This window comes from Juglans microcarpa x Juglans regia, chromosome 7S (assembly GCF_004785595.1).
Source record: "Juglans microcarpa x Juglans regia isolate MS1-56 chromosome 7S, Jm3101_v1.0, whole genome shotgun sequence".
NCBI lineage: Eukaryota > Viridiplantae > Streptophyta > Magnoliopsida > Fagales > Juglandaceae > Juglans > Juglans microcarpa x Juglans regia.
In genome coordinates this window covers 21571873-21587057 of record NC_054607.1, presented here as the reverse complement: position 1 = coordinate 21587057, position 15185 = coordinate 21571873, and the positions used below count along the sequence as shown (strand labels likewise).

Here is a 15185-nt window from a genome sequence, read left to right as displayed (position 1 = left end):
CCCGGGGGGGGACACACCTAGAAATTATAAAAACTATATGTACTGTCGGAAAGTAGTCATGTACGCCAAATTATAAAAAATCATATGATCATATATATAGATCAAACATTTGTATATTCTAAAACTCTGATCTCTTCTTTTAGAAAAAAAGATCTCGGATCCGAATTTGAAATTGATCATCAGATAAAAAAGATCATCATGATCAATCCAAAACAAATTAATGATCTGTAAACTAAATATATATATATAAAATCTTTGGAACAAACTTAATTAATTTTGACAACGTGGATCATAAATGAGCTATTAATCTACAAAAATATATTATAGAGTAATATTATATATAATCGTAGAGTAAGTAAACATCGTGCAGTCATTTTGAAATAAATGAGTCCATTATTAAAAAAAAAAATGTAAGTTTCGTATTTATTTATTTTTTTCAAAATGATTATATAATATTTATGCACTCACGACTGTAAGTATCATTTTTCTGTATTATAATATCATCGTCTCCACTGATCCCCAGAATAGTCCAGATCGAGCATGCATGCATGGCAGCTGTTTTCTTCCAAGTTCCAATCACATCGATCTACGTACGTATACTACTGGTTGGTCAACCCCCTTGAACCAACATGATCACTATGGATCGATCCCGATCGAGGCTATATATATATATATATATGTTTGATTTTTACTCTAATATAATTACAAGAAAATTATTTATTTGTGATTAATTAATTTCAACAAAATAATTATTTACAGTTAAAATAAATCTATTTTGATCACAAATAATCTTTTCATCGCAATTAAATGATCACCAAAATTCATTTTTCTTATAATGTATCTAACATTATTTAATCCCTCGCTCGCATACGCCACTCGCCCAGCTTTATGATGATTTTATAACTGGGGAACCCTAATTAATCAATTTTGTAGATCGAGGATCATGATGATCTCATTGTTATGAACAGTTCCGATCGCATGAATATCGTTATTTAAAATGAAGCAAAATGCATGCAGCTGAGTATCATATAATACGCTCATGAGAAATAGTTAATTATATATATATGCTTAATTGCATGCACTAATAATTTAAAGCTAAAATTTCAGGAAAATTTAATTAGCTAGCTAGCTAGGTAACCCCCGACCCAACAACATGGCTAGCTGGAGACCACATAGCTGGCAGCCTATTCACTCATAAAAGGATAATAATAATATACGACGTATACGTACCTGTCTCTGGGTGCGAGTCTTGTTTAACTTAATTAATTTGTTTTCGATCTATGGTTAATTACGTACGTACCAATATATACATATATATATATATATATATATGAAATCTCTCAGAAAGACACGATCGAAAGCAAGCTTAATTATATATGTTTATTAGAGCTGGTAAGGCACCGATGCTGCTAGCTAGCTAGCTAGAGCCTCAGAAAGAATGTACCCAAAATTTTTTACCGATTCTGTAAAAAGTTGTTTTTGTAAAACATTTTTTTTTAAATTCTTTAAACGTTTTTAAAAAAATAAAAAAAAAGTCACAAATTCATTATATAAAAAATATTTCTTTAATTATTAAATAAAAAAATAAATCGGTACAAATATTTAATTTTATGTGAAAGTAGTGTTTTCCAAATCATATAATATAATATTAGGACTAAATAACATAAATTAATTTTTTTCATGTGTACGTACGTCGTGTTGTGTTGCAGTACTACTACGTACGTACTTTAAGTCCGAGATCAACCAAAAGTAGTGGTAGTACTTTAGTTTCAGGTGGAAAAAAAAATACGCAAAAGTAGTAGTACTTTTACAAAGTAATTAATAATATGCTAGCTAGCTTTAATTCTCATGATTGTCTGTTACTCAAAAATAAAAATAAAAAATAAAAAATGTAATTCTGAATGGCTAGCTGGCCTGTTACATACGGCAGTGCCAATTTGACGTAGAAAATAAAAACTGGTTGAGAAGTAATTAATTAATTTGGTGTGGGTGTTCATAGAATTAATAGACCCCATGCCCAGGGTCTAGATCAATTAATCATTCCTTCTTTGGCGCGCAAGACCCAACTAAGAAGCTTGCGGAGCAAGTCTTTCCAAGGTCGACGTACGTAACTCACGCACGCACGCACGACCTTGTCAATTAAGCAACCTACATGCACTCTTGATCATCCCGATTCTCGATGGCCGGGTACGAAAGATCAACATGATCTTCTTGTTCCATCTTTTACAACTCATGCATAAATTCATTTGAAAAGGTCAGCCATGTTTTCCATTGCACAGCAACCTTTTCTGACTCAACTCAAATATAATCGTACGTGTTGACTGTCAAAAGAGCATCTACGTCAGTCTATGCATCTTGTAATGAATTTGTATTGTAATATTTTTAGAGAAATTTGTATTGTAATGATTTTGGAGAAATTTTTATTGTATTAAGTTAACATTACAAACTGTTTTTGAGCATAGAATTACGAAGTTGATATTATTGCATGCTCTTCCTCTAATTGCAAAGTCTATAAAAAAAATTAAGCAAAAAAATTAATAATTATTATTATTTTGTCACAAATATGCATAAGCAAACGTGGAAATTTACTTGAATGATAAAGTGGATATGTAAAAGATATGATTTTATATATGCATATGTATAGATCAATGTTAATACTCTTAGCTTAGCTTATGATCATTTTTCCATGTAAAATATTTTATAATTTAGACAGCACTGGTCCAATGAAGTATATTGTACATGGGCCGTGAACTCCACAAAGAATGGGCTATAGCCTATAAGTGAGATGGGTTAGGAACTTAGGATGACTGCCTTCAGCTTGCTAAATATGTGTAGGCCCGTAGTTACAGTCGTGGTGTGGAATCTTGGCCTTAGATCTCATTCTTCCTCAAATCAGATTACAGCGTACCTTATGCTCCAAGATACAGGAAAAAAAAAACTATTTAGGTACAAAAGGTTTGGAGCATCAAACTGTATATCAATACTCATGTAATTTTTTTATTAAAAAATTAATAAAAGAAAATAATTTTTAAAAAAAGAATAAGATTTTTTATCTTATAAAAATCATTTTCATCTTCAATTCACATTGTTTCATTAAACGAATGTCTTACATTTATTATTGGTGCACGGTTTAGTGCACGAAATCGTTTGTAAAAAAATTTTTCTTTTTTTTAATAAATTTTTTAATTTTTTCTTTTAAATTCCAAATATTATTAAAAAATACTTATTTAATCATTAAGAAAAATAAAGACAATCAGAACTCATTGTCGGGACACCAAGTATTTTCCAAACAAAAAACACAAAATGTCCCGATTAGTTCGTGAATTATGCGGAAAAATTGATCACTTTGTCAATAAGTATTTAAGATCTCGAGCGTATAGGGATTTTTTTGGCAGACGATTATATAGTAATAATAACAAAGATTAGAAATAATAAGAATGTGATCTAACAGTCATCCCAATTCAATTAGGACCTATTTGGATACAAGATGTGTCGTGTCTTATCTCATCTCATCTCATCTTATCATTACAATTTTTTTAAATTTTTATACAAAATATAATAAACAATTCAACTTTTTCAAATCTTAAAATAATAATAATATTAAAAAATAATATTCAAACAATATTTTATTCAACTTTCATCTCATTTTAACTCGCTATTTAAACAACACCTTATTATAAAAGCAATCAATTAGATTTAAAATAAAATTTGGCAAATGAATCCAACAAAAATTGGTCCAATCTTGTGATCTTGGCCAAGATCCACGAGGTGATGACAATAAGAAGTTTTTATTTTTTAAGACAATCAACATGATCATGTTCCATCTTTTACAACTCATGCATAAAATCATTTGAAAAGGTCAGCCATGTTTTTCAATAAATATATATATATATATATATATATATATATTCATTGTACAACAACCTTTTCTAACTCAACTAAAATATAATCGTACGTGTTGACTTTTAAAAGAGCATCCACATTAATCTATACATCTTATAATGAATTTGTATTGTAATATTTTTGGAGAAATTTGTATTGTGAGCAAAGAATCTGAAATCAAGCCTCATGGAATTTGAAGGGACATCTCCTCATCCTCAAGCCATGGTAGGTACTACATGGCAAGAGATAAGTCTCAATACTTCCATTTTCTATATACAAGTCCATGGCTTAATAAGAGATCGTATGAAAAGTAAATGGAATGAACTCCCATCTTGAAAATCAAAAACTGAAATTGTTGAGAGTCCAAAGGCTTGGTTAATGCATCGGCAAGCTGATGTTGAGATGCAAGATGGAATGTTTTGATGATCCAGCCTGGAGTTTGTCTCGAATGAAATGGCAGTCAAGCTTAATGTGCTTAGTCCTTTCGTGAAAAAGGGGATTGGCATTAATGTGAAGTGCAGTTTGATTGTCACAAAAAAGATAAGCACTATGAGTATGAGGAATATGAAAGTCAGAAAGAAGGGTTAAAAGCCAAACTATTTCACAAATAGTAAATGTCATAACCCTGTATTCAGCTTCAACGGAAGAACGAGAAATAGTCTGTTGTTTCTTAAGGGTATTTTTGGATCCTCAACTCATTTCAACTTTTTCAAATTCTACCACAAAATATAATAAACAATTTAACTTTTTCAAATTTTAAAGTAATAATAATATTTAAAAATAATATTTGAACAATATTTTATCATCTCAACTCAACTCAACTCAATTCAACATCTAAATGCAGTCTTAGTCATCCAAGAAGCCAGAAAGTCACTAAGGAAAACACATAAACTAGTGGTTGATCTTCTACTATCAGGACAAGAGGCCCAGTCTAAATCTGTAAAAACCTTGAGAGTTAGAGAATTATGAGTTGAAAAAAAAAAGACTAAGACCAGAATCATTTTTTACATATTGTAAAATCCTGTGAGCTGCAGTCAAAAGAGGTAGTCTAGGGCGATCTATAAACTGACTAAGCCTCTGAACAGAGTAAGATAAATCTGGTCTTGTAAGAGTAAGGTAGAGAAGTCACCAATCAATCTTCGAAAGACTGTAGGGTCAGGCAACAAAGCACCATCATCTTTACTAAGTTTCAAATTTTGCTCCATAGAGAAAGAAACTGGTTTACAAGCTAAAAAACCAGCATCTCGTAATATTTTAGGAGTATATTTTTGCTGACACAGTGAAATACCACTGGGTGATCTGGCCACCTCTAAGAAATTTATGGTGCACTAAAGCAAATTCCCAATCACAAGGCCCCAGATCCAGATGGAATAACGACTCTATTTTACAAACACTACTGGGAAACTATCAAAAGGGAGGTCATTGCAGCAGTTCAGACTTTTTTCAGGAATGAGAAATTATTGAAGCAAATAAACTACACAAATATAGCCCTCATCCCGAAGATAGAAAACCTAAGCTCCCCCAGAATTTCAGGCCAATCAGTTTGACAAATGTTTTTTACAAAGTCATCACAAAAATTTTGGCCAATCTTTTTAAGAAAACACTCCAAACATTATTTCTCCTTTCCAAACAGCCTTTGTCCCCTGTCGAAATACTAAAGAAAATTCTATTATCGCTCATGAGATGTTCCATCACCTCAAAAATTCACAAGGGAAGCAGGGGCAAAGTGACATTAAAACTGGATATGGAAAAAGCTTTTGACTGCATTGAATGAAACTTTTTATTTGCAATCATGAAATCCTTGGGATACAACATGACATTGATTAATTTAATCAAAGAGTGTATAACGATTGCATCTTTCTCCATCCTCATCTATGGCTCCCCAATAGGTTTTTCTCAAGCTCAGCGAGGTCTCAGGCAAGGTGATCCTATTTCTCCTTTCCTTTTTACCCTATGCACGGAGGTGCTATCAATATTAATTGCCAGATTTGAAGTTACAAGAAACATAGAAGGTATAAAAATTAGTCGGAATTGCCCTTCTATCTCCATTTTTTTTTCAGATGATCTAATTATTTTTGGAAAAGCAAAGGAAAAAAAATTCAAAACAATCAAAGACAACTTGGAAAAATATCAGTCTTGGTCGGGGCAAAAAATTAATTAGCACAAGTCGTCAATCTTCATCACTCGAAATACAAACTGCACAAATAGAAGGATCATCTTGGCCAACTTACCATACAAGGAAACTTCAACCAAAATGAAATCTCTAGGGATTCTAACTTCTTTTGGCAGATCCAAAAAAGAAGACTACAAAGAAATGATAAAGAAAATTAACAACAAACTTGAAGGGTGGAAAACAAATGTGTATCACAAGCTCGAAGAACTATGCTCATGCCAGTACCATTCCATCGTACCAAATGACAACGCACACAATTCCAAAGTCGATTTGTAAATCCCTCAATACCCGTTTCAAAAATTTTTGGTGGGGAACAAAAAAGGATCAAAAGCATAAACTATACTTGAAATCCTAGAAAACCATCTGTCAGCTAAAAAAAAAAATTGGTTTAGGATTGAGACTTATAGAAAATATGAATGCGGCCTTACTTGCGAAAACGAGATGGGAAATGAATCAACCCAATTCTAGCATATGGAAAAATCTTCTAACCAAGAGATACTTGAGTCTGGAAACTTTTGAGCAAGCTATGACGAAAATAACAAGCTCAAGCCTTTGGAAAGGCATTCTCAAGACAAGATCACTACTAGAAAAAGGTATGTGCTATCAAATTTCAAATGGCCTGTCAGTTAAAGCCTGGTTAGATTCTTGGATACCAACTCTGGAAACCTTCAAGCCCCTACCACTATTCCATATTACATAGTTTCCATTGTCTCTCAAAGTCTTAGATCTGATCAACTGTGTCACAAACTCTTGGGATATCCAAAAAATGCAAACTCTTTTCCAGTGAAACTGCATCAAAGAAATATTAAAGATCCCTCTGCCACCCTCCACTCAAAGATCGGATAGCTTGATTTGGATAAAAAAATCAAAATGGGAAGTTTTCTGTTAAAACTACATATCACCTTGCCGTTGAGATTGGGATCACTCTCCAAACACTGACTCTTAACTTTCCAATGGATAAAACTTGGTAGCTTAAGATCCATGATCGCCACAAGCTTCTACTCTAAAAAATAGTGTGGGATATACTTCTAACAAAAGAGCGACTCAGAAGCTTTATCCCCAATATCCATTCTTTCCAATGTCCATTATGCGATGAACAAGAAGAATATGTTGTATATTTATTCATCAAATGCCCAATCACAAGAATATTATTGAGTCAAAGCAGTTGACCTCTAAAACTCTCAACTTCGGACATAAGCTCCATGAAGGACTGGTTAACATCATTTCCAGATTTTTGCAGCACTAATCTTAGATTTTATTTGGCGACTGTGGAATGATATAGTTCATAACCAAACTGAACTCTTTCTACAAAAAGTTTCAAACCTACTGAATTTGGCATACCAAGAAAATCTTGACCCTTGGACCGGTAAGATGATGTCCAAAGTTGAGCAAAAATGGCAAAGCCCCTCCTTGAATCAAATCAGCATTTCTTTTGATGCTGCGGTAAGAACCTTTCCTCAATAGCTTCAGCGATAAGCAGAAATTCAGAAGGGGATATCATAGAGATATGGACTGGAGAAAACCCCTCTACAACCCCAGTCATCACAAAAGTATTTACTGCTAAACTGGCCACCAAAATGGCATCTCATCTGAATTACCCGTCTATCTCTTTAGAAGGAGATGCTCAACTAGTTATTTCTTCAATCGAGGGAGAGTCTACAAATTAGAAGATCACCAACATCACTGGGGATATCGCAAATACTCTGGAAATTCACAAAGGCTGGCATTTAAAAAATTAATCGATCTCAAAATCGATTTGCGCACTTGGTGGCGCAAGCAATGGGCCGCTACCAACTTTATATTTGGTAGCATTCTATTAGATATTATTCCTTCTAGTTTTCTGTTGATTGATAGTGGAAAATATCCTCTTAAACTTGTTTCGTTGTTTGTTTACTATATTTTATATAAGGAAAAATTTAATTGTAAGCAATTCTGCACACTAATACGTGCACCCATTCAATATGATTGGTTAGAAAGTAGATTTTATTGAAAACAATGCTAATTTGAATTTATAATATAAATGCAACAATAATAGTACGAATATTACTATGTAAACTTGTTTGTACATAACAAAACTCTTTATATAATGCAAGCTTTATTAGAGTGAGACCAAAAAAAAAAGATACCGAGTGTTGGGCACGCATTAGAGCACTCTCAATGGATTCTTTATCTTATCCTTTAAAATACATCACCAAAACTCACTTTTTCTATTTTACATACTGACTTTTATAATATGTCATCCATCAGCTTATCTATTTTTTTTCTATATCATTTAAATATTTTTTTTATTCTTTTTAAATATTTCATTTCTACCAATAAATTTACAATATCTATATATTTTTTTATATTTGTAATTTATTTTTATATACAATGTAAAATAATTCAGTCCTATACACGTAAAACAAAAATATATAAGCCAAATAAAAATTAAAAATAAACTCAAATATGAAAAAATTGGTTTAAAAATAATTTCAAGATATTTTTTAGAAGAAAATAAAATATATGCATTTTAAATGATGAACAATAAAAAGAATTTACTTATATGATAAAAATCAAAGTAAATAAAAATAAGGAGTGAATGAAATATCAATAATAAAAAAATTTTTACAGGATGAACAGTATCTGCTACATGTAGTAGGGTACTATAGTTAAATATATTTTACAATTCATTTTACATAATCGGATGAAACTTTTTTTTTTTTAGAACAATTCTTTAAATTATTTACATTTTTTGTATAATAGAAAAGGAGTGCTCTTATATGGAGAAACCCTAGACCAACGCCACTCGAGATAATAGCATAGTACGCTCTCGAGCGCAGCCGTCTCGTCCAATTTCAAAAAATCATATCCGAATTCCGAACCCAATACTCTCGCGAGAGCCGAAAGCCTTTTCGGCCATACATAGACCTCGCGGATTCCATCTTTTTAGGTCTCTCTCTCGATCGATAGTCAGGGCTTAGGGATCTCTGTTGTGCCCTAATTTGTTCTCTCTCAATTTTTATAATCTCGAGCTCCATTCACGTACTTGTTCTCTCGATTATGGCTTCTACTAGTTTGATTTATCATTTCGTTTATGTTAAAATTCTTGCATTATATTGTAGGGTTTACTGTGTTAGTTAAATTAATTGGAGTTTTATTATATTCGACACACAATGCATGTGTTCTCTGCTAAATTTAGGGTAAAAGAAGTAATTTTCTGTTTTTTTAATACAAACTTTTGGTTCTTTTTGAATTATAAATTATATGTACAGTGATTTCAGAAAACATTTGTTCATATAATATCGATTTTGCATTAGAATGCTCCCTTTGTTGTTTATTTACAGGGTCATGTTATGACATTTTTTATGCTGGTTTCTTTTATATATTTGAAGGGCTCCTTATTTTTTCCTTTGAAGACATATTAAAGTAAATTATGATGTAAATTTCTTAAATGATTTGTATATATGATGGTTTTGTTAAGAACAACGATTAGTTGCTTTTTGGGTGGTTAAAAGAGGACGATCTACTGTAGTAAAAATTTGTTGGGTCAAGACATTGCAGAAATTAGTTTCTTGTTGGTCCTTTTTTTTTGTGGGTTCTAGGGGAGGCAGTTTAGGGGTTGTAATGGGTTTTCCAGCCTTTTCAAAAAAAAAAACTCAAAATCATAATTTGTGATGTACATTATTTCAGTAAAATTTGCTTCTTATTTTCTTATACTTTGCGTGGTATCTGTTAGTCATTTTATGAGTTCTCTTCTAGAATTAGATCTTTTTTTTTTATACTTTTATACTAAGCTTTGGGCTAAAGTAGCCATTTGAGATAATAGCTTAAGTTTGTTGCATGTACGTTGGAGTAAATGTTTTTACTTCTTTGGGCTAAAGCTTTGCCATTTTGCAGTTTCCTTGAATCTCTAGAAATTGTTTACAGGTCCTACTGTTTTCTATAAATGAGGGGGAGAAGTTATACCCCATCACCACCAAGGGGTCATGGCAGGAGAGGACGGAGCCCTAGCCCTAGGGGTCGCTATGGTGGCCTTGGTAGGGATGGTCCTACTAGCCTTCTTGTTCGTAACCTTCGCCACGATTGTAGGTTTGTTCTAATTAACCATTATTCCTTCCTTATTGCTAATAAAGAACTATTATCCACGTTATTAACTAACTATCATGGGATAGTTTAAGAGAAGTATGTTGATTATTTTTTTTAAGCTTAAGATGACCATGTTGATGTTTCTGCACTGTTTTTTTCTTTTTTTTTTTTAGATGGCTCTATATTTTTTGTATGAAATATGAACCTAGAATGATAGTAAGCTTGTGGGAAATGAAAATGGCATATAAATATAAAATTCTAGTAAGTCATTATCACTTGTAAAGAAACAAGATCATGTGCTTATTATTTTTGTTTATATCACTTTCATCATTGCATGGTTAGAAGCTGCATTGTGTGGCTTGAACCATGTAAAGCCTATTTCTTGCGTAATGATTTATGGTTTATGATAAACATAGGTTTTTTAGAAGATTAGAGTTGTTATAGTTTTTTAGAAGATTGAGTTTCTATGATGTCTTGCCAATACACTTTTTAGAATGTTGGAGGTTCTACATTAGATATTCTCTTTATGAAATGGGACAGTAGTTGAAGTTTGTCTTTACTCTATTATCCCAGGATAAAATGTGGTTGTGAAATTGTGACTGATTGGCATTTCTGCAACTGTCTATGATCAAAATAATTTTATTTGATTCGTATCCACAAAATTTTATATATGCTGGAATTATGCTCACTTTCAATACATGCTTTTATGCAGGCCAGAGGATCTTCGTAGACCATTTGGGCAGTTTGGTCATCTCAAGGACATTTACTTGCCAAAGGATTATTATTCTGGGTGAGCATATGTGAGATATTTGTAAGAGTCGATTTCTATATGTAAGTTAAGATCTTTGTAAGTACATAAGGATTATTTCTTGCTTGATGAAGACAATGGCAAGGTATGATGTTGTCTTCAATCTTATTAGTCTTCATAGGTAATAAGATTAGCATTATGCTTAATCTTATTATTTTGAAAAATTTGTTACTAGAATCGTTCGACTTCTCGGCTATTTATTCTCAAGAACTTCTATTGAAAACCTCTCTCTATCTGTCTCCATCTTTAATTCTTGTAGTGTTGTTATTTATGTGTTTCATTCTGAATCTTGGTTGAAGAGACTTGTTGATATAGAAAATGATAATTTCTCAAAATCCTCTTCCTTATATATCTTGTTAAAGGTTTGGGACATGCTAACTATTTTCAAAGCTCTCATTTTGCAAAATGTGGCCCGTCTTGCTAAGTTCCTTCTTTTGAACTTTTTTTTGTTGTGGGCGTTTTTCTTCATAATCTACTCTTTTCTTATCTCCAGTTGGGTGTGTTAATTGAAGTTCTTGAGATTTAACAGTGAAACTAAAGTTTTGAAGACAACAATCAAGTAGTTAGAGTTCTTTTGAAGATGATGTTAATGATAGTGAAGATTGGAAGGAAGTTGGTTTTGAATACATGTTGAAGATGTTCCAAGTCTTGGAGAATTTGAAGTCAATCTTAAAACTGATACTACAAGGTCAGCAGCCAAGTGCTTGCTTTTTATCATGACCTTCCATATTACTGAGGATTATCTTGGACAATTTCATCCGTAAGATCTATGGCATGCAAAGTATGACTCAAAGTTATGCCTTTCAGCATAACCCGTGTTTTGACACTGTTCTCTTTCCCTTTGTTTTGTACACATGTATTTTTCTAGGGAACCCCGTGGTTTTGGTTTTGTGCAATATGTAGATCCTGCTGATGCTGCTGAGGCAAAATATCAGATGGATGGCCAGGTTCTTTTTGGCCGTGAGCTGACTGTTGTCTTTGCTGAGGAGAACAGAAAGAAGCCATCTGACATGAGGGCAAGGGATAGAGGGAGGTAAGATTCCCTTTCTGATTGGGATTTGTTCAGCTGTAAATAGAAATTTTTTAGTTTTTTTTGTTGGTGACATGACCATTAATCTTTTTAGACTTAGCTCAATACTTTTTTAGAAAGTTGAATTATGCTTTCACACAGAACTCAAAGGATTGTCTTATTTTAAAGGTTTTGTTAGAATGTTGTACATACTTCTCTCTTCTTGAATGACTGTAATTATGAGAGTATTGGATCATCGAAGAGACCTGCGGATAGTGTGGTTTTTTTTTTTTTTGGGGGGGGGGGGGGGTGATCTTGATCATCATGTTCAAAGGAAGAAATTTGATGCAATTTCTATAATTTTGGAAATGAGGATACACAAAATCCATAGTCAGTCTTATCAGAAAATTTCATTGCTGTCTAGTAAGTGAAATGATTTTAGTCATTTCACCATTCAAGTTTAAAATGCCAGATGCATCCATGGAAATGGAGTATAGATATTGGATTGGAAAGTGCTCATCCCGCGGATTACTGCCCTGTATATATGGATTTGTACTTATGTAATGTGTAGAATTTGTGTTTAGAGTAAATCTGCTGCAGTCAGATTCTGAAGTTTTTCTCAAGCTTAGCATGTAGAGTAATGACTGGGATTTGGCATTGGATGATTTGTCTGAAAGTTGACAAGAAATTTAACAATCCCTATGGAATATGCAATCTCTATAATACCAGGGAGTGAATTCCTCTGATTTGGTATCTGCCTTTATAAACGATTAGAGTTTCTTTGTTTTTGTCTTTCTATTTTCATTTTTTTAAATTTTTTTGTTTACCATTCATTATAATGTTTTAATTTTTTAACATTTTGCAACTAAATGTTTAAAGTGGACCCATATAGGTGGTACTTCTTCCCCTTAAAATTTCCCACTAGAAATAGCCATTGGCCAGACAATTTTAAAAAAGAGAAAAAATTTCACCTAACGAATAGAGCAGGAATTAGCATGAGGCTGATACTAGTGAGATTATGGAGTGATGAAATTGATTTTTCTTTTTTTTTTATTGAAAATAACAATGTAGGAAATGCTTGGATATCATTACTAATCTAGAAAACTAATGTGGCTGTGGAGTTGTCAAGCCACACATATTCGTACTGTCTCTGTGAATTGAAACCCAGAGTGGAGTACATAATCGGTGGGTGTTACATATCGTACTTAGCACCATCATAAATCATAGCAGGTGTAATGGAGTTTTATGAAATTCTTGTACTCTGAGTATCTTACTACTGAACAATTTATAATTTTTTTTTTCCTAAATTTCACTTATTAAAAAAATATTTTCTAAGTTGCATTTGTGAGTTCTGACTTGACCTTCTAAATACAGTCGGAGTCGATATCATGATCGAAGACGATCACCCCCACGTTATTCTCGCTCACCCAGGTACTCTCAGTCTCCGCCTCCACGTCATGCAAGATCTCCATCCCAAAACCGTGATTATTCCCCTCCTCCCAAACAAAGGCATTATTCAAGGTATGGAATTAAGCAAATCTCTGTTTAATTTTATTTATCTAACAATGTGCAATGCATTGTTTCAAAGTTTAGGGGTAAACCTGACTTGTTTAGTAAGATAATTGTAGTTGGTTGCTCTTGAAATTGAGAATGTATCTGTGAGGTGTTAACTGAATATTGATTTATGTTTGCAATGTGTCTGTAGGGCGTGTGATTAGTTGACTGCTGAACTATAGATATCTTTATCTTCTTCCCCCTTTGCAATTTGATGCCTTATTAAGTTATTGTTGTTCCTTTCCACTTTGTATTCATACCTTTTCCACTGTGGCAATGCGGTTTCTTATTTTGAGGCAGATCTGTTTCACCCCGAGACAGAAGGTATGGTCAAGAGAAGTCATATTCACGTTCGCCCTACAATGGCTCAAGGAGCCGCAGTCGAAGTCCAGCCAGAGGTCCGAGCCGTACTCCGAGCCGAAGCCCTAACCGTGAAGAATACTCGAGGCAACCAAATGGAGATAGGTCTCCTAGTCAGTGAGCTACTCTGAACAGTCTATTGTTATGATAGCTTTTTGTTGGATCTTGTTTGTAATTTGGTTCTGTTCCATGAATTTGAGTCAGATTCTGGTACCCTTTCGTTGACGATTTATTTTCTTGAAACTGATAGCTTTATCTGTGATGATAGAATATATGGTTGAATGTGTCGTGTTCTAAAACCTGTTTGATGGGGGATAGACTATGGTTGCTTAATATACCGTGCCAAGTCTATTTTTGTACTCCAAAAGAATGGAAGGCATTCAAAGCGAGTGCGGAGTGCCACGGATTAACCACGGTTTCGTTTGCTGATATTGTGAGTGAGGCAGTTACGAATTTTTTACCTTTCCCCTTGCCCCTTGAGCATTTACTAGGGTCTGATTTCAATCGGTGACGGGTCTGATTTCATTAAAAAAAAAAAAAAAAGGGATAATTTTTCAGAAGACTAATGGGGGTGTTTGGCTTGGGGAATCAAAATTTAAATTTTCAGAGAATGTATTTTAAATGATTAGGAATCTAATAGAATTTTCGTGAACTGATATTCTAACGTTTAATTTATGTGATCTTTCTTAAGGTGTATGTCACTGCTTTTGATTATATAAAATATATAATTGTGGCTATTATTTTATCTTTTATAAACATAGATTGTACGTAATGTTAAAATTATTTTCTTGATTCTTTTTTTTTATTATTATTTCTATATATTTGTGGAATGAAGACGGTTACAATGAAACAGAGAAATGGTAGCACTAAAACATAACTAGCTATTCTTGTACAATAATAACAATATCCAACAAATTAGAAAAAAGTAAAAGAAGTCAAATGGTAGCATTGGAATGTGGATTCAACCAAGATTTCCCTTTAAGAAAAAGGTCGAGATGGATTTTAAATTTAAATAATATATATATAATTTTATGCAGTTGTTTTTACATGTTTTTTATGAATTTTATTAATGTGATTATTTGTATTATTTTTTTAATATAAAATAATTATTTTGATTAATAAAGTGTATAATTAGTATATAAAATAATTATTTTGATGAGTCAATTCATCAATATCGAGATTTTATTCACTTTTAAGTTATCCTCGTCCAAACATCCCACTAAAGTTTCTAATGATGATGTTGCAGTCCAACCAAAAACAGTCTATAAAGAGAGAAGCGCTTTTTGACGTTTGGTGTACGTCCACAGCATTTTAGCCTTTACAACTAAGCAGCT

At 32.6% G+C, this 15185-nt stretch overlaps 1 protein-coding gene across 2 annotated transcripts; it reads left to right on the top strand.

Moving 5' to 3' along the window:
• Positions 1 to 8832: 8832 nt before the first annotated feature.
• Positions 8833 to 14150, top strand: LOC121241700 (serine/arginine-rich SC35-like splicing factor SCL30A). Of its 2 annotated transcripts, none has more exons than XM_041139585.1 (6): positions 8833 to 8984; positions 9962 to 10123; positions 10833 to 10910; positions 11797 to 11961; positions 13312 to 13458; positions 13792 to 14150. In XM_041139585.1, the coding sequence occupies exons 2-6, from the start codon at positions 9981 to 9983 to the stop codon at positions 13970 to 13972; spliced, it is 714 nt and encodes a 237-aa protein (XP_040995519.1). In that variant the 5' UTR covers positions 8833 to 8984; positions 9962 to 9980; the 3' UTR covers positions 13973 to 14150. The 2 variants fall into 2 exon arrangements, with proteins under 2 accessions (XP_040995519.1, XP_040995521.1); XM_041139587.1 differs by having other exon boundaries at positions 9932 to 10123.
• Positions 14151 to 15185: the final 1035 nt, after the last annotated feature.

Bases quoted from the DNA above. Each gene is read 5' to 3' on its own strand.
- LOC121241700 (XM_041139585.1), top strand. From the start codon at position 9,981: ATGAGGGGGAGAAGTTATACCCCATCACCACCAAGGGGTCATGGCAGG. The intron at 10,124-10,832 runs GTTTGTTCTAAT...GCTTTTATGCAG, and splicing joins AACCTTCGCCACGATTGTAG to GCCAGAGGATCTTCGTAGAC. The intron at 13,459-13,791 runs GTATGGAATTAA...ATTTTGAGGCAG, and splicing joins AAACAAAGGCATTATTCAAG to ATCTGTTTCACCCCGAGACA.